This window comes from Sabethes cyaneus, chromosome 2 (assembly GCF_943734655.1).
Source record: "Sabethes cyaneus chromosome 2, idSabCyanKW18_F2, whole genome shotgun sequence".
Lineage (NCBI taxonomy): Eukaryota > Metazoa > Arthropoda > Insecta > Diptera > Culicidae > Sabethes > Sabethes cyaneus.
In genome coordinates, this window is record NC_071354.1 from 177,438,087 (window position 1) to 177,464,498 (window position 26,412).

The 26,412-nt window shown below is 38.6% G+C and overlaps 2 protein-coding genes across 2 annotated transcripts; one reads left to right on the forward strand and one right to left on the reverse strand.

Annotated features, from left to right (window-relative positions):
* Window positions 1-8,709: 8,709 nt before the first annotated feature.
* On the reverse strand, window positions 8,710-9,763 carry LOC128737969 (uncharacterized). The gene is made up of 2 exons (XM_053832762.1): window positions 9,056-9,763; window positions 8,710-8,984 (listed from the first exon to the last, which is right to left on the reverse strand). The coding sequence occupies exons 1-2, from the start codon at window positions 9,761-9,763 to the stop codon at window positions 8,793-8,795; spliced, it is 900 nt and encodes a 299-aa protein (XP_053688737.1). The 3' UTR covers window positions 8,710-8,792.
* Window positions 9,764-15,419: 5,656 nt separating this feature from the next.
* Window positions 15,420-16,335, forward strand: LOC128736395 (uncharacterized). The gene is made up of 2 exons (XM_053830876.1): window positions 15,420-16,076; window positions 16,138-16,335. The coding sequence occupies exons 1-2, from the start codon at window positions 15,420-15,422 to the stop codon at window positions 16,333-16,335; spliced, it is 855 nt and encodes a 284-aa protein (XP_053686851.1).
* The last annotated feature ends 10,077 nt before the right edge of the window (window positions 16,336-26,412 follow it).

Here is a 26,412-nt window from a genome sequence, read left to right on the forward strand (position 1 = left end):
CTGGCGGGTGTTGTGGGTTCAAATCCGGTTATAATCTCAGATCATAGCTTGGTTCGACTCATGCACCTTCCAGACAAAACGAAGTGTCAAAATGACTACTTGTCAAGCGTAGCTGCCAATATCCTCCCCCCCCTCTTTCCTTTCCGCTGTTCCCCTCCTTCACCAAAAATTTTCATTTCTTTCCCCTACCGTCCCTTCATCAATTGTAGAACCATCGTTTCAAAAAATATTAATATATATGTATGACCGCATTTCAAGGTCAAGACTAAAAACTTGAGATTAGTCTATTAAAAGAACGTCAAAACCGCCTGTTCTTCCACTAGAACTACTGTTTTACCTTACTCACTACGAATATACGTGTTATTGAAATAAAACGTAACCATACGTTTTATTCGTTTATGACGTATATGCAGCTAATATCGATAACAAACGATTTTTGCCTTTCTACTATATAAATATATAGTATAAAGGTATAGAAATCACTTGGAAAACCGGAAATGGAAAGAAGGTCCTGCGGGCCGAATGTTATATACCATTCGACTCAGTTTCGAAAACTGAGCATTTTCTGTGTGTGTGTATGTGTGTGTGTGTGTGTGTGTGTGTGTGTGTGTGTGTGTGTGTGTGTGTGTGTGTGTGTGTGTGTGTGTGTGTGTGTGTGTGTGTGTGTGTGTGTGTGTGTGTGTGTGTGTGTGTGTGTGTGTGTGTGTGTGTGTGTGTGTGTGTGTGTGTGTGTGTGTGTGTGTGTGTGTGTGTGTGTGTGTGTGTGTGTGTGTGTGTGTGTGTGTGTGTGTGTGTGTGTGTGTGTGTGTGTGTGTGTGTGTATGTGTGTGTGTGTGTGTATGTGACGCTTTTAATCTCACTCACTTTTCTCGGAGATGGCTGGACCGATTTTAATGTTCTTAGTGTCAAATGAAAGGTCTAGGTGTCCCATTGGTCGCTATTGAATTTCATTTTGATCGGACTTTTAGTTGAAAAGTTATGTATAAAAATACGAAAAATATGGGACTTCATTATCTCATAGATCCCTTAACCGATTTGAACAAAATTGATTGCATATGAGAGAGGAGCCTTACAAACCCTTAACTTCCAAATTTCATGATGATTGGACTTGTAGTTTGAAAGTTACATAAAGAAATGTGAAAAAATAGTATTTAAAACATATTTTTGTAACATTTAAGAATTAATTCAATAAAAAACATCACACATTTTATTATTATTTGAAAATTACTGCTGAATTCTATCAAACGAAACCGAGTTATTTAAAATCGGACGGTTCATTCAAAAGTTATTTAAACTTTAACACTTAAGCACCGTATATTAAACCGTTAAAACGTGTGAAATCAAAACATATCAATCAAATGTTGATTGTATTCAATGTGTGCGATGTATGTATGTATGTATGTATGTATGTATGTATGTATGTATGTATGTATGTATGTATGTATGTATGTATGTATGTATGTATGTATGTATGTATGTATGTATGTATGTATGTATGTATGTATGTATGTATGTATGTATGTATGTATGTATGTATGTATGTATGTATGTATGTATGTATGTATGTATGTATGTATGTATGTATGTATGTATGTATGTATGTATGTATGTATGTATGTATGTGTATGTGATGACAATTTGCAATGAAATTCAAGAAAAGTGAGAAACATGTCAAAAGTCAGAAGTTTTTGAAGCCTCTTAGTGGAATACGAACTCTGAAATAAAAGAAAAGAAAAAAACTTTTACCGACTGAATTCCACTATTTAATATTTATTCGCGACAGATAAGTATACGCTTTGAAAAAAGACACTGATGAAGCCTGCACGTCGTAGGCGAACTACGTATCTGTCGCAAATAAATATTAAATAGCGGGATTCAATTGCAAAGTTTTTTCTTTTCTTTGATTTTAGATTTCAATTGTCATTTTCTTCACTTGCTGTTACTCACAATTGCACACAAAGCAAAAAGCGGAGAAAAGCAGTTAATTTAAGTATATAAGTATAGTGTTGTATAGGATCAAAATACTAGTGAGTTGATTTTTCCAAATAAATTTATACAAATTTCATACAAATTTTGCGCATTAATAAATGCTCCATAGATACTGGAGCTTAGAAATGTTATATGAAAAATAGGAAGTAAACGTTGCACGGTAGTAACTTTGTACGATTTGTTTTCGTTAGTGACATTTTAAAGGACAGATGTCTTATGTCATGTATCATGTTTTAATAAATAAATCAAAAATAACCAGCACTGGAAATCATATCGATCATATTTCTCATTCTCAAGCATGTTTATGGTGCAGTTTTTGCACTATTTTTCGACCTCATCTTGTTTTCCTAACCCTCTAAAATTGTAAAAACGATGCGATCAAGCTAATGACTATCTTTTCATGAAAGTACATTCAAAAGAAGCTCAAGTTTTGATTTTCATGCAAAAATAATTATTTGAAGGAGCGCCAGCTAAGAAAAAGTTCAATTTCTCTTTTTCATATCTAATGCTCTATTCAGTTATTTTTTCTAATTCAGATATATTGCAAAATTGAAGCCAAGCAAACTAATAGTAAAATTTTGAGATTAATCATTTTGTTGTAGATATCCTTTTTCTTCAAAAACGAAGTATAATAATAATTTTTCTGAACTCTTGTTTTTCAAAGATGCTAACTTTTGAACGCATGGTATTAATATCAAAATATCAAAAAAAATCTACCCTTTGGGCTAAAACCACTCAAAAAAAATATCAAAAAATATGCTATAAACGCATATTTCATATTGTCAGTTCAAAACAAGTTTCGTATGTGGCTCTGAAACCCAAAAGTTAAGGCCGACCGATTATAAAACTAAATAAGGTGTTCATCAAATAAATAAATGACGCTTACAAGTATTTACGCACCCAAGGAAAGAAAATATAATTATTCTACGCAATACGTTGTGTATTTTACTGGCAAATAAGGATTTTGAGGAATACGGAACGGATATTTAAAAATATAGTCAAGTAAATTATAGATGTTCCTGAGAAATTGAATAATGATTATTGTGGCAGTAGAAAGGCTAGGTCACGCCGCTAGGTGGATTAATTCGGGTTTTTATAAGTTGTGCTTTTGTTATTGCATTTAACTGGTAATCTGAAAATTTCATCTGGTAGAAATGAAAATAATTAGAAAACAGATGTTAACGGGGTTTATTAATTTGTAGTACAGTAACATCTTTTCCTTAAAAGATAGAAACTTATTCTTCTCTTGGCAAAAACTCCTTACTTACTTTCACCAGCCGAGAGCCGGGGTGGCTCTTACCGTATCAAGAATTTCTCTCCATTGCACATAAGAAGGGCTCCATATAAAGTAGCGGCCAAAATTGCCGAATGTAAAATTTCACATTTTAGCACATGCTTAAACGCGGTTTTGTAGTAAATTGTCTATATTTTTATGATTCGTCAATAAAATTTTGAAAGAAAAAAAATATCATGTAGAAATAAGCCGTCAAAGTTGCCCATTTCAAAAGTTTGAAAAAATGAATCAATTTGAAAAAGTCAAAAAATTAAATAGTTATCGCGGATGTAAATATTATTGTTATATATCATTTTAAAACTGATATCTTAGCCTATTAAAAAATGAAATGAAAACAAATTTAAACTCAATGTGGTGCGCCATAGGCTACTTATAATAAAAATGAAATTTTCACAAACTTTAATCAAAAAAACAACTCTTGTCGCCTCTTGTCGCCGCAGTTTCTAACAGTGCGTCTGAAAGCTCGAAGTATCCCAAGCAGCAATTTGAGTTTTATTACACTCTTATGATGGAATTTAAGACCAAAATTGGTTATGAAGATCGCCATAAGAGTACAATAAAACTCACATTGTTGCTCGGGATGTTGTATCAAAACATGAATTAAAAGTTTGCTATAATTTGACGTTTTCCGAAAAAAAATAATTTTAAAATTGTCATATTTTTAGCAAGTCTTTGAAATTTTAAGTACTCTTTCAACAAATTTGATTATCTTTGTTACTAAATTTATTTAGTACCTGAAGACAGTTTCAATGAGAAAATGGGAGAATCCCCGCGAGAAAGAAAATTTTTTTTTGTCAAGCAAATATTTATATCGGTAACATTTGATCATTTTTCCCCAAATCACCCTAAATATAAGTTCTTATATGTTTAAATCATTTTTTGTGTTACAAATATAATCTAGAATCAATTTGAAACTAAAAAATAATTTTGGCCAAAAATCGCAATTTTCCCACTATTGTGCATTGTACTCGGTCCTGGACTACTCGTCACCAATTCGATGCGCGTCTCGACACACGCAAGTCGGCTTCAACCTGGTCGAGGTTCTTGAAGAGAACGGATTTCACTGCATATTCGTCCGGCATCCTTGCGACGTGGCCGGCCTACCGTAGTCTCCTAACTTTCGCCAGATGGACGATGGGTATCTCTCTAAGTAGTGCCTGCAACTCGTGGTTCATACGCCAACACCACTCTCCGCTATCCGTTTGTACTCCACCAAAAATAGTCCGCAACACCTTTCATTTAAAAACGACAAGTGCACGCGTGTCGTCCGTAAGCAAAGTTACTGTCTCAAGTCCGTAGAGGGCTACCAGTCTGGTAACGTATTGTATATCGTCAGGCAGTCATCGTTGAATGGGTCATTGGATTTCCTTACTCGTATTATTGTCTGCGGTGACCAGAGATCCCAAATATACGAATTCATCACCCACTTCCAGTTCACCGCCGTCAATAGTTACTATCCGTGGGAGGCAAACGTTGCTTTCTCTGGAGCCCCTTCCTACCATATATTTGGTTTTCGACGCATTGATTTGTAACCCAATCCTCCTAGCCTCCGTTCTTAGTCTGGCCTCTGGCATAGATTGCCTCCGCCGTCCTAAGGTTTCTGGTAATGATGTCGAGGTCGTCTGCGAAGGCTAGGAGTTATCTACTCTTGCTAAAGATCGTTCCTCTCATTTGATGCCGGCTCACCGGATCACACCTTTAATAGCGATATTGAATAACATACAGGATAATCCATCCCTTTGGCGCAACCCTCTGCGTGATTCGGAAAGGCACGAGAGTGCCCCTGAAACGTGCACGTAGCACATCACTAGCTCCAGGGTAGCTTTGATAAGCTGCTTCAGTTTGTCCGGAAAACCGTTCTCGTGCATTATCTGCCAAAGCTGTTCGCGATCAACTGTATCGTATGCTGCCCTGAAATCCACGAAAATATGATGCGTGAGCACGTCGTACTCCAAACATTTCTGGAGGATTTGTCGGAGAGTAAAATGATGATCCGTAAAAGTACGGTCCCATAAACCCCGCCTAATACTGCCCTACGAATTCTCTTGCTATTGGGAATAGACGACGGAACAAAATCTGACTTGCAGGCGGCGTTGAGCAGCATAATTCAGCGATAGTTACAGCAATCTAGCCGATCGTCCTTTTTATAGATGGCACAGTCTCCTCCAGTCCAGTCGGTCCTTTCCGGCGGTTCTATTATTCTTCAACTGACTGATTTTTCGCCGGATTTCTTCGAGGTTGAGAGCCAGTACGCATGTATCTTTCCATGTAGGCTTTCCTAAATTAACTTCCGTTGCGTGCCTTCACATGGCAGGCTAAGGTGTGGGGTTCTCATGAGTTTGGTTAACTTTCTCGTAAAACTTGCGCGTGTCATTCTCATTAGCCCGGAATAGTTGCTCCAGCACCTCACGGTCTCTGTATTCCTTCTGAAGCTTTTTCCTCCTCAGGATCGTAGTCAACTGATTCCGCGCTCGTTGATACTTGGCCAAATTCTCCCTCGTAGATATACTTAGATAGTTTTTCCAAGTTTCTCTTTTTTCCACTCCATCACTTGTTGGCATACCCCATCAAACCAATTATTTCGTGCACTCGAGGTTTTCTAACCTAGCACCGCGGTTGCGGCCTCATTGATGGTCGAGCGAGTCATACTCCATCCGTCTTCGAGGGTCGAAGCATCAGGCTCCACAGAGGAATGCAGAGCTTTATCCAGTACACGCGCGTAGTTTTTGGCAGCTCGCGGGTTGTCTAATTGCCGAATGTTTAACCGAGGAGGACGGCTTTAATGTAAGGTATAAACCGTCGATAATTTTGAGCGCACATATACTGCTACTAGGTAATGGTCCGAGTTGATATCCGCACCCCGGCTAGCATTTTCAAATGTATAAAAAAGGTAAAAATCAGCATTACGATATATGCTAAATAAATCGTATTTCATGCGCAAAATTGGCATATCCGTACTATTTTGGAGGCGATATACGTGATTACGAATAATTTTGAGCGTTACGACTATATAAGTATTTATATACGATAATATCCGATTAAGCGCGAGTCGCTCCGTACTACTCTACGATTTTGTGGTGAAAGTCGTATGTATGTCAGTCATTATCATTATATACGACAGAAAATCAACTTGATCCCACTTTATCCAGCTTTAGTTACGATTTCGAGTTTGTTAGGAGATATTTACGATAGTTTTCGTACATAGATATACGAGTTGGTGCTAGCTGGGTATGTTGGTGATGGTCGAGAAAAACCAGCCTTCAATGAGAATATGGTCGATTTGGTGCAAGGTTCGTTGGTCAGGTCAGGTGATCTCCAGGTGGTGGATGTGGATATCTTTGTGGGGAAAGAAAGCTGATCACCAAGCTTCGGGAAGCTGCAAAGTTAATGCATCGCTGGCCGTTATCGTTCGTGTCGGTGTGCAGGCGATGGGGCCCGATCACCGATTTATACATTGCTACCGACCTGGGCATTCATATCACCGATGACGATCTTGATGTCCCGTCGTGAGCAGCAGTCGTACGTTGCCTCCAGCTACGCATTCAACCCTTCCTTCTCGTCGCTACCTTCGTGTGGATAATGCACGTTTACGATGGTGTAGTTGAAAAAACGGCATTTTATCCTCAGCATGCACATCCTCTCGTTGATCGCTTTCCAGTCCATTACGCGATCCTGCATTTTGCCCTTCATTACGAAGCTCGTTCCCAGTTCGTTGGTCGCTCCACCGCTCTGCTAAAATTGAGCTTTGCTGCCCCAGATCCTACATACCTTCTCGCCTTTGCGACAGATCTCCTGCAGTGCCACGATGCCGAGACTTCGGGATTCTAACTGATTGAGCAGCATCATGTCGCCACCAATAAAATTTAGCGATCTGCACTTCCAGGTACCAAGCTTCCATCCCATGTTCTTATTTCATCGCCTTTGTTCATGCCGAATGTCCCGAGCAGAATTTCCTTGATTATCTTTAGTGCGTTGAATTTAGATAGGTAGCCGTACTGGGGCCATGCTATCGAGTCTCGTGATGGAGCTGCCATCTTATAGTGTCGAGACAACACTGTGCCTCTTTCCCTGATGGTATACGACATTAGTTTCCACCGGGGTTTATACTCGATTTCCGCTAAGGTTGCTCGTATTCTGGCTGGTACCGCCTAGAGGTAGGGTTAGGAGTTGCTGGATAAGAGGCTAAGGACCACAATGGGGTCTGTTTTACGCATTACCAACCATTTACCAACCAACATTTGATTTTGGAATAAAAAAGTTAAATTATCAATTTATTGACCCACCCCAAAGCCAATATTTTGGCATAACAAAAAGTACCTTAAAACCTTATTAACTTTTGCGAAGACACTAATGCGGAAAACTTAACAGTTTCGTTGCCAAAAAAGCTGCTGTCCTTTTTTTATCCGTTCCACTGTGCGTCTGTAAAGAACTTAGATCTCCTCTTAGAGGTGAAATTTGAAATAAACTTTTTTTGCTGGCGATGGAATGGGGTTTCAGTGTGACGTCTGTTAGTTTGTGGTAAAATAATTACCCGCTAATTTCTTTAATTCAAGTTCATTTTCGATCACTTTTCAGCATCTAGGAAAGTTTGGCTTTAGGATGACCCAAAATTTTTGGATAGAGTGAAGTTCTGAAGAGTTTGCCGAGTGGTCTTCAACATTGTTGTTTTTGTACCAGTAGTGTAAGATGGGTTTGACATAGTGGCAAGATGGCAAATCCGGCCAAAACAGTGCAATGTTGGGCTTTGTGAGATCTCCAGAAGGGCAGTAGTCGCATTTAGAGGCATTGGTTATTGTTGATTTGTCTGTAGACGATCCGTACAGTCTTAAGAACTGCCAACGTTCTATCTCGGCATTTGTTTGATGTCGAGCTCCATGTAGGTTTAATTCTCCACCACAATGCAGAACGGTTTTGTGAGTTACTTCCTGTACAGCCATTCGAATTTTGCACAAAATGCCGCCCGCCCAGAACGTGTCGTTGTTTTTGTACCTACAGAAGAAACACAATCTTTTGCCTTTTTCGTCATATCCTGAATCGAAATGTTCAGTTACCAACTACCATCCTGGCATTCTCCGGGCTTATGGTGCCGCGTTTCCTGCCACTACTATCTTGTAGCTTGGCAGTCTGATGTTCGTTCAACGTTTTGATCACTTGCGATTCGGTTGAATGTGCGATTCCGAGTTGTTTACCGATCCATCGATGTACAACATTTGGTTTTTTTCTTGAATTTTAATACTAGCTGAGAAAAGTCGTACAAAGTGTAAATAGTTGAAATCAGTTTGTAAAAAGACTTCTAAAGTTATCTCTCTGTTGAAAGAAATGGAGCTACTAATTTAAGATAAACGAGTTTTAAATTCATAACGAATTGTATTTAAACAATTCTTTTAATAAAGAACTGCATAAAATAGACTAATGCTACTGTATAATGTCTGCTATATGTAGTTGTTTAATAATTTATGTTAGTCTCTAGGATACCGCCTACTTTAAATTATTCGAGCCATAAGTCATTTCAAGAACCAGTGGTTAAGCATTTGGTAAATGCGGCCTGTGTACGAACCACCGAATTCTGGATGTCGTACTGTGCCAACTTGGCACAACGATTGGCCCTGAAGACGACCATTTGAACCTGACTGTACTGCATCATGTCCACCACGTAGCTCGGTGAGTTCATTTGCATTTGGGAGCCAAGTTGGGCTAAGTACTAATTGGAAGATTAAAAAAAAAACAATTAAATAAATGTTTTGTTATCTTGAGTGGGGCATATTTTCTTACCATACTTAGGCAATCAGCCGCTGGCACAAATTGAGGCCAAGTTTGGTTCAAGGCCACTGCCGTAGGGACAGTACAAACGGAAAGTAAATTGATAAAGGTTTGAGCTATGGCCAGGCTGCTGTTGATTTGTGTGGTCATGTTGATTCCGATGTTGTTGATTCTGGCATTTTCTGCTAAGAGACAATTGTTGAAACGGCTCATTAGGACCGGTGCGGTCGTCAGCTGAAGTCCGTATTTTCGTAGACAAGGAACTGAATAATCATTCGTGCATATTGCTTCGGTGGACATATTTTGCGCTACAGTATTCAGTAGATCGCCGGTTTGCTCTGCTAGTTGATAAATGTTCGAGTACAGGACTATCAGCTCGGAATTGCTCAACAAATAATAAGGTTGTGTGTTGAGCATGTTTTGTAGGTTTTCGATTGAATAGTTCAGTGAACTCAGCTGAGAACTAACCGAAGTAGGATAGCCCTCAAACCGATTCATTATGCTGGTTAGGTTAGTAATCAATACATTGGCCCAATTGGTCCATGCTCCCCAGATGGCCGTGTCCGCTTTGTTAATGGTGTTGTTGATTGCAGCGATCGTATTATTGAGGCCGGTTAGACCAAGTGTAACGTTACCGGCCACATTAATGGAGACCGTGCTTTGAGCTTTGATTACCGTTCCGAGACACAGAGTCCCAACTAGAGCCAGGAAAAACTTCATTCTCTATAGAAGTAGATCAAGCGCAGGAGAAAACCGACTGATGAGCCTGCAATTGATATCGAACGGCTTTTATATTGTTCGGTGACTCGATTATTGTGACGCAGTACTTGTTGAACAGGTGATAAAACAAAAAAGAAGGTGGTGATCACACTTGGGACTGTTTATGTATGCTTTGAAAGAATAATAGGTTTGTCCACTAATGAATGAATTGTATGTATCTCTATATGACCTATGATTATTTGGACAGAATCATTTTTTGTCTTCATGGATGTTTGAATTTATAAACATATAATATATGATTAATAATTGCGGTGATTTAACGTCAAAACAGTAATAATTATAAGTTTCTCAACGTAGATGAAACCAAGTGCATCTTTATCAACGTAGGATTAAATTTCGAGGATGCCTAATATACTCTATTAGAACAAATAAACAAGTTGATACATAGATAAACAGTTTTGCTTACCACTTGCTTAATTAATCGAGATCATTGTGCATGAAACGTAATACAAAGGATTGCTTGTAGATTGCTTGTAAATTCTATGCAGCATCTTTGAAAACCATTCATGTTTGTGAACGTCACATTTGGACCGGCACGACACATGCCAGCGGCGTTTCTATTATAATTCACTGGAATATTGATCTTCGCACGTGGATCAAACTACATTTGTGCAAGCATATTGTTGGCTTTTAATCCCAAACGTTTTTATTTTTATTTTTGTCTAATCAATTCATTATTTCCTATCTAATTTTTCGTTTAACTAATTTTTCGTTTTAAAGCCTAGAAGGTAGTTTAGATATTTAAAGTAAGGAATTCGTAACCTTATCATAACATTTGAAACAATCCCATTCTGTGTGATACCGTGAATATTGAAGAATTGGAAGAAATTCAAATGAGTACAAGTACATTGGGCTTTTATGAAAAGGAGTACATGTATATACACATATGAGAAACGCTTTCATCATTACAAAACAACGGCTCCTATAATTCAGAAAAATCATTGGTGAATATTCTATATGGGACCAGGATCGTGTCACATTATGCAATAATGAGAATTTTATCACGCACTTCACGAGGTTGGAAAATTCGAAAAATGAATATATAGGTACGCCGAGCATCGGCAAACGGTTTTATCATGAGAAAAACAGAGATGCGAATGGTTCAATTCGTTGTAACTAATGAGCCACATACATTCACGCTTCATAGCATCGCTGAATATACGAATATCGTGTGCAACGCCAAAGTGCGAAATAACGCCTTCTGCTGCTTCTAAAGTTACTAACACTACTTCAAACTAATCTCTTTTCATGGTGATACTATTTTGAATACATTCCGGCGTCTTCGGGTATTCTAAACCCGCTAAATCGACCACACTCAATTTTCAATATTCAATTTTTGAACGAATTCCGATGTTCACGATGATGTTATGTTCGTGAAGAGATTCAAAGCCGAACGATGCATTATCGGCGAGGCAGGCGAATAGTGTATGTTCATGAGGGATCTTAATCGATCCAAATAAGCATTTTTTCGTGAATTCTCCAACCACTGCGCACTTGAAACAAATGCTTTCATTGCTGCATGTGAATCTATCGTATTAAGATTTTTGGTCAATGTGAACAAATTCTGCTTCAACCGAAAATGGTGAAAGATCCTTCTTGATGTACGCAACAAACGCAGCCCTGATATCGCATCCGACCATCATCTTGTTATAGCTGAAATACCTGCGTTTGCGCGTCGCACGTGTCCAACGACGGGAGGAGAAAGTTGGGTGCCGCTACGACGTCCGCCGATTGGAAAATCCTGAGGTGAAAAGGGCCACTGTCGAACAATTTGAATATCGAGCCTCGAAGTTGCCACCTGGTGGAAGCGTCGAAGAGCAATGAAACGGCATCAAGAACGCCTTCATCACGACCCGTGATGAAACCCTCGGCAAAGTGCGCAGCGGGCGAAGAGAGGGGATCTCGGATGAACCTTGGAGGAAAATCAATGAGTGGAGAGTGGCGAAAGCCGGCAATGAGCAAGGGTTGTTAAACGTGCTTGTAGGCGCGACAAGAGAGCCTGGACTAACTCCCTAGCCGAACAAGGAGAAACCGCCGCCGCCAATGGTGATATCCGTTTGTTGTACGGTATTTCTCGCCGCCTTAGTGGTGCCAGGATGAATACATAGATGACGCTAAAGGACAGAGTTGGTCAGCTACTGACTAATCGTACAGAACAGCTTAAGCGATGACTGAACATTTTAAACAATTCTTCCGAGTTTCGAATGTCTGAGACCAACAAAACCAGCAGCGTATGACGCCTACAGTTCTTCGAATTAATCGCGTCAACTCGGAGGCGCCACCACTGGATGAAATTGTAGCAGCCATCAAGAGTATGAAATCTAATAGAGCGCCAGCGATAGACTGTATTTCAGCCGAAATGCTCAAAGCTGACCCAACTTTGTCAGCCCAGATGATGCATCAGCTTTTCAGCAATATATGGGGAAACCGCATATTGGTCAAAGTCTTTAAGAAAGGAGACCTAACTGAATGCGGTAACTGGATTGGTATCACGTTGCTCTGTATTACTCTCAAAGTACTCTGCAAGGTAATAGTCAACCGGATCCAGAAGAAGGTCGACGGTACTCTCCGGCGGCAGCAAGCTGGATTCCGTGCTGGCCGATCATGTGTAGACCATATTACAACGCTCCGTATTCTATTGGAGCAGATCAACGAATTCCAGAACTGTCTTCTGCTGGTGTTCGTTGACTTCGCAAAGGCGTTCGACCGACTCAACCACGAAAACATCTGGGGTGCACCTGGGCGTAGAGGAGTTCCAGATAAGGTATTCCATCTCATCGAGGCCCAGTACGAGGCGTTCTCGTGCAAGGTTTTGCACGACGGCGTCTTGTCCGACCCCATAAGGGTTTATCACCGCTTCTGTTTCTCATCGTTATGGATGAGTTATTAGTTGGAGCAATTGACAGTAGACCAAATCGAGGATTGCCTTGGAATCCTCTAACGATGGAGCAGCTAAATGACCTCGACCTAGCCGACGACATTGTCTTGCTCGCACAACGCCGAAACGATATGCAGAGCAAGTTAGATGACCTCTCCAGGGGTGCCTTTGCGGGTCTGCGAAACATTTGGCGTTCAAACCAGGTCACTCTACGTACAAAAACCCGAATCTTTGATTCAAACGTCAAATCCGTACTGCTGTACACCTGTGAAACCTGATACGTCTCAGCGGAGACAACCCAAAAACTGTAGGTATTTACTAACCGGTGCCTGTGATATATCATTCGTGCCTGGTGGCCTGACAACTGGATATCCAACGAGGAACTCCATCGTCGGTGTCATCAGTGGCCGATAGCCACAGAAATTCCTGAACGTAGGTAGAAGTGGATCGGACAAATTTCCGCATCGTATTAAAATCCGTATGCATCCCAGATAACACGTATTATGAAGTTTACATTAAATCGTATGCATGTCAATTTTACATTGGAACTGCAAAATGATTAGAGTTTGTCAAAATAAAGTGAACAATAAGTTATTTTGTAGTCGTGCGTGTCCTCATATACAACTCATAACTTTGGATTATAAAGCAGTATGGATGATAGCAATATTGAGTTATATCCTAATCATATATCCAGGAGTATTAACCGTTATGTGTTCTTCAAAAAACACCTTTAAGTGCTCGACATGGGTACCCGGGTACCCGCAAATTGAAACGCTCATATCTTTGATAATATTTGACTGATTTGGACCATCGTACCTCCTAAAGATTCAGGAACTTATTCACTTCCAATGGGATTACAACAGAACCGGAAGTGGTTCATCTGGCTTCCGGAAATCCGGTATTCCGAGGATGTGTTCTGCAATTAAAGCACTTTTTTATGATTTTGGATGTAATCATAGTAATGTGGGTATCCAAAATTCCTCAAATTACTGCGGAAGGTCATTTTTCATAGTTTTAAAACAGTATAATGATTTATCATCGGAATGGTCATTCTGGAACAAGTTCCCGGGGGCTTCACAGTGGTCCAAAACCAATTAAACGTGCGCATTATAGTTTTGAGTGGGAAAACTTGATTTTAGGTTTATGGAATCTTTAGAAAAGTTTCTTGAAATTAAAAGTTCTATCGTTTGGTGAAATTCAAATTTGGATTAATCGCCCCAAAAGTGAAATAAAAAATTTATTTATCTTTGGTTTAAATATAACACATTGACGTGTTCTGCAAAGCTTTAGGGCATATTATTACAAGAAATTTGGCTGAAGACAGTAACCTTCTATCTCTGTAACGAAGATAGAAAAATCCTATTTCTTATTTGTGAATCATTAAAATCAGTTTTTCTATTTTAGCTATGCTTCTGACTCTCGCTACTCTTTCGAAGAAATAATATCTGGAAAATTGTTTTCACACCAAGTCTGTGTAGCTTTTGCCTGGTGAGAATGTGCAGAGTCTCGTTAGAAGCTGTATGGTGCATTCTTGTAGTGTTTTTTGACTATGGGAAGAAAATGATTCTTCAAAACATTAACGATGTAATATTTAGTATTGATTTTAACACCAAGTCCAATGGATAGCGATGGAATCTTCATCTTTTTGGAGAAACATCGCTATACAATCACGCTGGAAACATTCTGGAACCTTTGAACGACCAGTTTGTCCCGAGGAATATCAGAAAGATGTGCTGCATATATTCGATAATTTTGTAGGTTGTGGCGATTCTGTAGTAGGAATATTTTTACGTTCGAAAACAGAATTTTACAATCACCGTGTCGCTTGAGCCGCTACCGACATCTTTCGACCTGCAACTGTAGCCTTCTGCTTTTCAGTCAAACAGTGCACCCGTTGTCGTTTGTACGAAATCAATCGAAGGTCATATTACATATTCTTCACGGTTGACTGCGAAATTTTCAGTTCCCTAGCCATCTAATGTCTACACTGATCTGGTTCCCTTCAAATTCATTTGAATCACATGGTAACTATTATAAATAAGATTCTGTTAGGAAATAAGATGCTTGCATGCTACAAAATTATGAATCAGCTTGTTTTACACCAAAATAAAATAAGTAGGTATTCATAATTTTATAAAACGGTTTCCGTGTTTTCAAACAGTAAGTGGCACCGGCCCTTCTACCCCTGTGGTTCGTTTTATACAGTTCTTCCATAATACCTCGGTTTTGCTTTGATTTGAGCACCACCAACAATATTCAACAGAGAATATTAGACGTTATACATTGATGGTTCAGATTATATTTATTTTTGGCCCTTTTCCGTTTTAACTGAACCGGAAGGAAAGATTGTAAAACTTTTTTCTACTTCGTAATCGTACCTATGGGAGGCTCCTACATTAACATTAACAACTGTTTTTGTGTTCTTCAAAATGTAAACATATACATATTTTCGGGGGTCTACCCAGGCAAAGATCCATTTTCTGATAGCAGTTTTCCAGAATAAGCAAAGATGTGTTTCAATAGCAATTAAAAAATGAGATGAATTCAGTTCTTACCGCACAATGACCGGCATGGATATATCTGCGTCACAGCTGTTTTCATCCGTTAGATAAACAATTGGATTCAAAAGTTCAAAACGATATAAAATACCCCATACGGGCGTCTCCATTATCAGTAGTCCGTCGATCTCGTTACGGCAACGAAGTATTCGCAACGAAAATGTTGAGCCACTGGTTAAAGATCGTCTGCATCGTTGGCTGCTTTGGTGGTGCCTTATCATTGTACGCTCCCATTGCTGTAGGTGCCAATGGACTAGTGGTAATTGGTCGAATTGCGCAACAAACCGCTACCGTGCTCACCACCTACAATAATACGCTAAATACAGCCCGCTCTCAGATATTCGTGAGGTTAAACGACTTGATGGGCTGGGTTAACGTAACTTACACAGCTTTGAACAAGACCTGGGGTGCAAATCAAACCAATCTTCGGGACTTCGTTGAGAATCTAAAGGAGTTCAATACAACTGTGGGATACGGAGAATCTAACATCGTCTGGACCATTGGATATGATTTGGGATATCTTGTCCAGGCCTTAGACCGCGGACTCGATCCTATTTTGCAGTACTACAGAATGTTATTGGAGCAGATGGCCTATACGGCTAATGTTGATAACTGTACGCTTCGAAATGCCAGTCAAATGGCCGATGTTCCGAATCGTTTGTTCAAATTGGCACAGTGTCTTCAGATGGAATCAAACGCAGTTACAGCGGCACTTCCCGCCGTACTAAACATGATATCCGTTGTAAAGCTTGATTTTGTTTCGTTGGTCGATCAGTTGAAATCCTGTCATCCATTGGCAACCGATTGTCAAAATTGGGTGAGTATTCCAGTAGTCATAATTTCCTACCTCACGTCTTAATTTTCCTCTTTTTTTCTAGTATTTTGATGAGATATATTCCGAGCACAGTGCTGGCATGCAGATGCTAAGCTTAGTGATGCAGTTTATTTCTTCAGCTTTCTATGATGCCTTCAACCGCAACCAATTTTGTTCTACACTAGTGGAACACGATATTCAGGAGACTTTGCATAATCTTCAAAATACATTCTCCCTGTGCACCTCGCCACCGTGGCCGTGAGCAAAAAAAAATACTTTAAGGATACCGTCTCTTGATATATAAATTAATATACTAAGCTACTGTAAATAATGTCTGCTATACATTAAAGTGCAGTTTGTTTTTTGAACTGGCATTGGGAATTTCTATTTTATTTCTTCACTAAGGCTTATACAAATTTGGAAAAAAGTTTATGTCCTAGTCCCGAAATATTGTTCAAGGGGGGGGCAAGAAAAAAATAATAAAATCAAACCTTCAATAACTAAACAAAGGAGAAGAAACCAGTGTTTATTTTTCCAGATTAATAAAAGTTTAATACAAAAAAGTTGTACAGTAGGTACTTAAATTTTAATTCAAACCAAACCAACTTTCAAAATTTTTTGATCCAAGCACATAAAGTAAATATTCTGGCAGAGATGAATCAACTTGAAAATAGTGGAGTGCTACAGGATCACCTTAGTGAGTCATAAACGTGTAACTTAAGGTGAAATTAGTCGTCATCGATTCTGCCAATTTCAAAAGCAGTTTTTTTTGTTTGAAACAAAAATTCTGTTCATGAAAATATATTTGAAGTGTTCAGATTCGCAAGAAGAACGCAGTATTTACAGTTTTACGAACCAAACTCCGCTTTTGGGCTCAAAAACTGCTTCCAAAATTGGGATTTCCGACGAAAAGTTGATGACTGCTAATTTCCCGTTAACCTTCATTTGAATTTTGCTTTTTACTTGTATGTCACTCGGATTTGGATAATAGTCCAAATCTGTGTCACTTACTAGTCCAGAACTCGGTAACCACGAAATAGTATCGGAATCTAATCTTCTCGTAAAAATGCAATTAGGTCCCTACAACTTTTTTACTTGGAACGCATGTGCTATGCTACCGAAAAAAATCTCACGCCATTCACGTTTGAAACTGCTTGTTTCTTAGTCAACCTTTTAGTCATACGAGTATCAGCCCATTCCTCAGTTGATGCTGGTTCTCAACAATAACGTGTTTATCTTTGATATATTAAGGATGCTAACGCACCACTATCAGAAGCGATTGTCATTGTTTGACTAATAGCATTTGTCCAGTCCGGTGCTGCACTTCGGATGAGGTGCAGTACTGCGCTGGGAGTTGTTTTCCAAATATCAGAGTTTCTAACAGCCCTCCGTCGAAGAACCTTGATCTTTAATTAAAAAATGCCGGACATCGGCATAACAGATGTTCTGAGTCTATTTTTTCTGTGACAGAATCGACATATATCACCTTGCAGTTTTCCCATAAGCTTCAGATGATAGCGGTTTGGACAATGTCCTGTTATAAGATCAGACTGTTTCGACTGCCTAGCAATGAAAGTGTTATTCCAATTTAATTCCACTTTCATACATTTCGATTTGATGTGATGGTCGGGGCCACCATTGATCCCAATGATAATCACAACATGACAATAGTCAGAAAAGTTTCGAACAGTTCAGTGACATCCTTTCTGCATGTGTCCAATGTATGGTAAAAAATTGTATCTTTAAGTTTTTCGTCCCTTACATCCAAAATTAGGGTAGGTACTTGGACAATACGGAATAAAACGATCAATTTGGAACCCAGAAAGCACCGAAAGCTGATGTTCCGGAGTGTGTAAGTTGCTGTATTTTTATTTTAATCTTATCTACTACCTATGACAGCAATATATAATCCCACAGCAATTCGGAATATCTCCGTCAAAAGTATGTAGTAGCAAATTTCACTAATACTTTGTTTAGTAGATTGATGCCTCAATCTAATTCGGTTCTTTTGAAGCACGTTGAATTAAAATGGAACAAAATTTAAAGTAAATTGTGCCAAAAGTCTAATTCCAAGCACCCCAATTTTCGACGTCGGAACTTAAAGGTTAAGCACAATAGTCGCCTGTAACCTGTAGCAGGAATCAGAAAGCTAAGATGGTGTAGGATAGTTGATCGAGACTAACGGGATAATTGCTTCAACTTTGCACGAATTGGGTAATTTAGAGATGTAAACACGTTGAATTGTAAAAATCTGCTAACCATTAAAGAATGCAACATTATTGCACCTTATTTTTTTGCCCCTTCAAATTTCGAAAATTTTTGAAGGGGGGGGGTGACATAAACTTTTTTTCAAATTTGTATAAGCCTAACTATCTTTAACAACTCCAATTTGAGATACTGTATGATATATAGCTACCTAATAAATTATGTGCATTATACACAACGTGAAATAAAGCAGAGCCTGCACATCTGCATGCCCCCCAGCGCCAGCTCGAAGGCATACTGTTCGTTGTTCAGTTCGCATGCGCAGTAAGTTTGTTTGTTTGTAAGTTGTAAGTTATAGTCACTATATATACAGGGTGTTAGGTGTCTTAGTGCAAATATTTCACAGATATACCATATTTGACGAAAAAATCCTTCCACGCATATGTTCAAATCTCAATCGTAACAGGTTTTGGTTCTGCTAGCCTTAAATTAGCTCTGGGACTTCATGAAATTTAGTAACTTTTTAGAAGCAAAAGGTTTTGAAATAAGTGCTTCTCAAGACGTTTCTATCAAATTTCTCCTTAAAAGGTGTGGTAAAACTGATTGCTTTTATTTACCCATATAAAGCTTTCATACAGTTCTATATTTCGTTCTTTAACGTTAAAGGCACATCTCCTTTAGTTTCGTTGCAATTTCATTTTAAATGTATGATTTTGGGAGTTTAATTAATATCTAAAAAGTGCACGAACTCATACATCACGAATAGCACACTAGAACACCGCGTGCGACGGACACGGTCCGACGTATATAGAAAACAATAACGGAACAGGTTTCACGGGTCTCTCTGGGACGTTTCTGAAAACGACCGCAGAATTAAAATGTATTCTTCGGAAGAACTCGTGAACATTCACCTTTGTTAAGGCTTCGCTAATTATTTAGCAACGACAGCCCAGCAGGAGTATGGTTGTAGATTTTCTGATCGTCGGTTACCTAATACAAGTGAATGAACACACTTCCAGTGTTCGTTTTGTTACACAATTATTTTAATTCAGGGACGGCTATACGACAACGCACCGTTGCACAGTGGGACTATTCTAAAAAAACGGTGAAAAACCCTTTATCGCGTTTCCTGACGTGTTTGAGCTTAGGTGTCTTCAGAGAAGTTACTTCAAATACTCTTTAACAACTTTTCATTTTTTCTTGCAATTCGTTATTAAGGGGATATCACACATGAAAAACTTTTTGTAGGAACTACCGTGAACGTACCATATTCTGCGCAGCTCCTAATTCTGCGCATTTTTCTTTATATAAGTATTTTTCAACATTGTGCATAACTATGGCCATTGTGTTATTTTTTTATAAATCTCTGTTGAATATTACGCCATTATTCACAGAAGGGCCATAATATTTGACAGCGAAATAAATTAAAGTTAAACTGAAAGTATTTTATATGTCAGAAAACAACGTCGTTAGTGCCAACGCTAAAACTGTCCTTCTAGAAAATTAACAAAATTATGATCGAAATTCTTTGCAATGATCAAATTACCCAGCATAATTAGAAAGAATAATTAGTTTTAGTCATGTTTTAAGCAAAAAGAGTGATTGCATGCCTTGTTTTCGTTGGAAAAATGCGATGCAGTAGTGCGCAGATTTAGGCACAGATTCTTTATTCATGTTCCAAATTCTGCGCAGTAATGTATCCTATGAAGAAATCGCGAAAAAATACGCAACTTCTCCCAAATGGCTGAGGTATAGAGGCATAGAAATTCAAGTAGAACCTTTAACTTGCATTGATTGGAATCCTGCGTTACGGCTCGGGGTCCGAACCTACGAACGCCAATTCATGGAACCATGTCTTCTGATTTTTTTTGACAGTCGAACTTCATTGAGCTATCAGGGAGTGGGGAAATGGTTTCTATATGAAAACACAATTGTTAATATTAGTCTAAAGTATAATGTTCAGTATAGAGAAAACCCGAATGAATTCGCCCTTCACGTTATCGACAATAAAATATTTAAAATAAGCCAATCCAAATGATAATAATGTTCCTGTGCCACCTGGACAGCACAAGAAGGCCAAATCATGGATTTAATCATGGTAATGGCTAATGTCGGATTTTTGATGTGCTTTCAGCGTATAAAGACATAAACTACATGGTATGAATGTTTATTGTTACTTTTTAGGTGCGCAGAATTAGGAACAAACATGCGCAGAATTAGGAACATGGGCAAGAGAGTGCGCAGAATTAGGCACCGTGGATAAGTTTACAAAACGAAAGATATACTCAATTGTTGGTCGACTTTTAATTCCCATGTTTTTTACCATATATTACAGACCGTAGCACTACATGTTGCTGCTATCAACGTTATCAATTTAACTCTAGAATACTTATAATAGCGGAGGAATCATAAAAATGTCTTAACTGCGCAGAATATGGTACGTTCACGGTAGATAGCAAGTTCATGTGTTTGGCAAAATTGTAGGACTATAAATTTTATCAAACATTGCCGTATCCACTTGGTTTCTACGTCGAACGGTTTGCGAAATATAGCTGACTTTCTGTTGTGAACCCTTAAAATCAGTTTATTAACCGTTTTGCACACAAAACCTTATCTAACTGATTTAACATGTTCTAAGAACTTTTTGATATCATCGAAATACATAACTTTCTAGAAGACATAAATATCGTATGTGGCTTTATTTGACTTATAAACTGATTTCAAATAAAATTTTATCATTTTTACAAGTAACTTTTTTCGTTAATAGGCATCTACTGGTAGCCATAGTTAACACCGCTTGACCATTTATAGAATACAGCAGAAGTATGCCAAAAATCACAGCCGGGACTGCTCGGGCCAATTAGATTTTTCATTAATTATTTTGGTTTTTGCTATGTTTATGAGTGTTATACATCATTGGAAAGGTATTTCTATTGCCTATACAGCAAAAATTGCAAAATACTTGATTTTAGAAAAAAAAATTATGGTCATTTCCGTGAAGGTTCTTAAAAGTCGCAAAAAAAATTTGTTGCTGCAGGTTGAGACATTTTTCGTTTTTACAGTAATGAAAATCAAATTCATTTTTTTGTACATATGGTATTTTTGGAGCTTTAAATAAGACCAATTTTTTTCGAAAATTATGGGCAAGATAAAACAAGAGCGACCGGTAGGGACGCTAATTTTATTTGACCTTCAACCCACGCTTAACAAGTAGTCGTTTTGACTTCTACCTTTCGTCCAATGTTAGAAGGTGCATGGGTCGAACCAAGCTATAATCTGAGATTCTAACCTGATTCAAACCCACAACACCCGCCAGGGCATGTGGCGCGCTGGTACCCATGTACCTTTGAAGCACAGAGGCGCTGGACAAAAGGAGACTGCAAAACCCACTTATCAAGGTAGCGACGCGTTTGGTTGGGCTTTAGACACCAATTGTGCCTCTTCCTCCATCTACTGTAGGTCTGTAGATAACCACCGACCGAGAAGTTTAAATCTAACATGTTTTTACTGGCGGGACGACGACACTATGCCGGTACGGCTATATGACATGCAAGGTACTACACGTGACGTTGGTTGTTCGTCTGTCAGCGTGTTGGCCGCGATTCTCAGCGCGGGTTTTCGGGGAACGGCCCCGTGAAGAAGGGGCAAGAGCGGAGAGGTGAGGAGGGGGGGGATAGTAAATTTATATTAAATTAGCTGCAGGATATTAAATAGCTGCAAAGGTTTAGGTTTGATGTTTGGACTAAGACTTGAGGCGCTATTTATATCGATCGAATCGATGAAAAAATCGAATTTTGTCAACTTGCAGCTAGTCTCAACCTGCAGCAGTATACCCTATATAGGGGTCATTTCCTCTCAAGTGATCTTACCCGTTGTAATCGACCACCTCCGATTTCAACCAAATTTGGTACAATTGCTCATTCTAACCCCACATTCAATTTCCCAAAGTTTTGTACGGATTGAAAATGAGTTTTTTCAAAAATCTGAGAAAAGTAGAGAAGCGGCACTGCAAGGTGGATTGATCAATCCGTACAAAACTTTGAAAAATTAAATGTCGAAATGTATGGGAGCACCCCCTTCCAGAGGCTGAAGCATCATGAGAACCTTTCTCGGCCCCAAAAACCGCTACATACAAATTTTCACATGCTATAGAATTATGAATTAATTTGTTTAACACCGGAATCAAAAGGGTATTCACAATTTCATGACATATGGCACGGGAGGGTATTTTCGGTCCATTAAGCGATTGCATCTATTTTTTCGGCCAATGGCCTAGTTCTAGTGGAAGAACAGGCGGTTTTAACGTTCTTTGAATAAAAAAGAGTAGATCACTTACAATCTTGAGAAAATAGTTATAACATTTTAAAATTGTATGTCAGCTTACTATTTGTTATTGGCGAAAGAAAGGGCAAATAGTCTGAATTTAGAAAATACTCTGCTGAAATGCTGAAAATACTCTCCCGTGCCCTAGTTTCTGCGTTTTTAAACAATTATTGGCATGTGCCATTCTTCCCCGCTGGTGCGTTCTGTATAGTACCTAGTACATTACCCCATTACCTAGGCTTGGCTTTGCTTTGATCAGCGCCGACAATAACACGAGTAAGAATATTCAATGTTATACGTGGTTATACGTTGTTGGTTCAGGTTATGTATACTAATTTTTGGTCCTTTTCCGTTTTTACTGAATCGGAATAGGATGAGTGTGAAACTTTTTTCTTCTTCGTTCTTCGCTATCGTACGGGGCGCTCCTTTAACAACTGTTCTATTCTTTATAATATAAACATGCGTGTTTTTAGGAATCTACCTATCTAAAGATCTATTTTCGAATAGCAGTTTTTCATAATAAACAACAATATGTTTCAATTGTAATTAAAAATATGAGATGAATCCAGTTTTTACCGCACAATCACCGGCATGGACACATTTGCATCACAGCTGTTTCCATCCGTTATATTAACAATTGGAATTCAAAGGTTCGAAATGATATAAAATACCCTATGTGGGCGTCTCCATTATGAGTAGTCCTTCGAACTCGAAACGGCAAGAAAGTATTTGAATCGTTTGTTTGAGAAACCCCACAAACGCCATTTTTATTAAAATTGACTTTTTAACAGTTTTCGAATCGTTGAGGATATCTACACCTTCCCTCAAAATTCCAGACAAAGTTAGTTCCACGAAGCCCTTTTAGTTGGGGTTGCAAATATCCGTTTGTTTGAGAAACCCCAAATATCCATGTTTCCGATAATCACCTAGAGCGGAGCTGCGTTAAGTACAAAATTATCATTCAATATTTACGTGCAATGTTGTAAGCAGTTTTTGCAACACAATTCAATCGTATAAAAGTGTCTTCAGAATCGAAAAATTATGAGTTGGACACAGTCAAAAAGAAGAAACATAGTGTTCGGCGGACTACAGAATACAAGGCGAAAGTTATTAAAAGTAAAAGAACGGCGTATGAAATCAAAAAGAAAAGAATGTTTTAGGTGAAAAAGTGAGAGCTGATTGCAAATGCAGATAAGCTTGGATTAGTTGGTCGACAAGATAAACGTAAATAAACCATTCTTGTAATCTAGATACAGTAAAAACTGTAGCAAACTCGTTACGGAAATCGACAGACTAAACTATCCATGCGTTTCTCACAAAAGCATATTACTATATGATGTTAATAATAGCACAATATATAAATAAAAGGTTTAATCTTCTATTTATCTTTTTTGTTAGCTCGCTGCTTTTCCTAATATGAGTAATCCGTCGAGCACTCCCGATCTCCATTTCCTTTTGGTATAACGTAGTTTGAGAACAGACCCTTATTCTCAGATTCTGCTCCATAATCATAGTACGGTTGTTATCCAAGATTTAAAATGCTTGTTTTCTGGTTATAACATCTTTAACTACAACTAGAAAAGTATCAAGGTATTCTGTGCGATGTGAATTCGTGTTACTCTGGTCCATTTATGCATTTCAAAACCCGCCGTTATTCCATTTACCTTTTATTTTTCAATAGGTAAATACAAACCATGATAAAAATTTCGATTAAAAAAGTACGAAATTTTTTTTAAAACTTGTAGTATTCTGCATTAAAATTTTTAATAAATAATATTTAGCGCCCCTCCCTTCTTCTTCTTTTTAGCGGTACGTACTAAATTAACATCCCCAGTGATATATGGTAGCAAATTACATACTATGAACATGGAAAGGTCACAAGTTTGAATAAAAATGGCCTAAAACTACTGAAGTGCACTGTCAATTTCTCGTTTGTTTGAGAAACCCCAAATATCCATCAACTTTAAAGCCTTGTAATTTTAGCTAGAATCATTATTTCAATCAAAAGATAAGTCTACATAATGTATTTTAGATACTATCATAGAACCTCATACCAAAAAATATAAGGATTGGTTCAAAATTTTGAGAAAATCAGTTTTTTGTTGTTTTCCAACAATAGTGTCGAGTGGACTTGTGGTGGGGTTTCTCAAACAAATGATTCATTTGCAACGAAAATGTTGACCCATTGGTTAAACATCATCTGCATCGTTAGATGCTTTGGTGGTGCCTTATCAGTGTACGCTCCCCTTTTTGTAGGAGCCAACGGACTTGTGACAATTGGTCGAATTGCGCAACAAACCGCTGCGCTGCGGTGCTGAGCACCTACAATAACATTCTAACATCCTTACATGCTTCGTTGAGCGTGTAAGGATTGTGTTCAATTCAACTGTGGGATACCTAGAAGCTGTCGATAACTTTGCGGCTTGTCCAGTCCTTTGAGTCTGGAGTTGATATTATGTTGGATTACTATAAAATGTTATTGGAGCAGATGACCTATACCATCAATATAGATAATTGCACGTTTCGAAATGCCAGTCAAATGGCCGATGTTCTGAACCGTTTATTCAAGTTGGCACAGTATATTCAGATGGAATCAAACGCAGTTACAGCGACACTTCCCACCGTACTGAACATAATATCCGTCGTAAAGCTTGATTTTGTTTCATTAGTCGATCAGTTGCAATCCTGTCATCCTTTGGCAACCACTTGTCAGAAATTTGTGAATGAAGCTTTCTTTTAGTTCCAAATTCTTAAACTTCACGTGTTAATTTTTCTCTTTTTTCTAGTATTTTGACGAGCACAGTGCGGTCAACTCGATGGTGAGCTTAGTGATTGAGGGTATTTCTACAATATTGTCTGATGCTTACAAGCGCAACTTATTTTGTGCTTACCTTGTGGAATCCGACATTCAGGAGACTTTGTTTAATCTTGAGAGTACATTTTCGCAGTGCGCATGGCCACCGTCACCGTGAGCAAAATCAAATACTTTAAGATTACCGCCTATTAATATTTAAATTAAAACATTAGGTTACTGTAAATTATGTCTGCTATATAATAAAGAGCAGTTTGTTTTTTGAACTGGAATTGGAAAATTTTTGTTATGTTTCTTAAACTTTAACAATCTCTAACAACTCCAATTTTGAAATGTAAGGAAGCTTTTTTCACGATAACATTCCACTGTTAATTTTTTTTTCACTATTGATACGTATTTCCAATCCTAATGGTTTGCATTAACGCCTCTCACACCGAGGTATCAGCATCTTTAGCTTGAGCACCAAATCCCGAAAAACAAGGTAGTAGATGTCAATTCCCGTCGTTTTTTGTTACTCCAGATAAGTCTTATGTTTAAGCACACATTCCTTGCTTAGCTTTTCACGTCACGGCACTTTGTGAACGGCGGAAAATCATGTTTGAAGTCGCGTTGATTGCTATCAAACGATGTGAGAACTGACACATTAATCAAGAACCGCTGGACGCTGCCATTACCGGCTTTTTATGTGTATGCGCAACCCGGCGACTCCATTCCAACCACCCTCCCACCCACCTTAGTACCCACCTCGCGGATGACGCGTGAGTGCGCGTTTCACTTTCAAGTGCGTTCCCGCTGGTTTAAAAGCCATAAATCAACTTGGTGCCCCAGCTTTGCACGGTTAGGTACTCACAACTGTTTCGTGTGTCTCTCTTTCTCTTATGGCTGTGGGTGCATTTGGTATGATCGTTCGTTGGGGCTCGTCAAGTCGAGGGATCAGCTGCTCTGCTAGCGCGTTAGTTCCCGGCTGACAGCGGCGACGATCGGTCGGTAGTAGCTCGA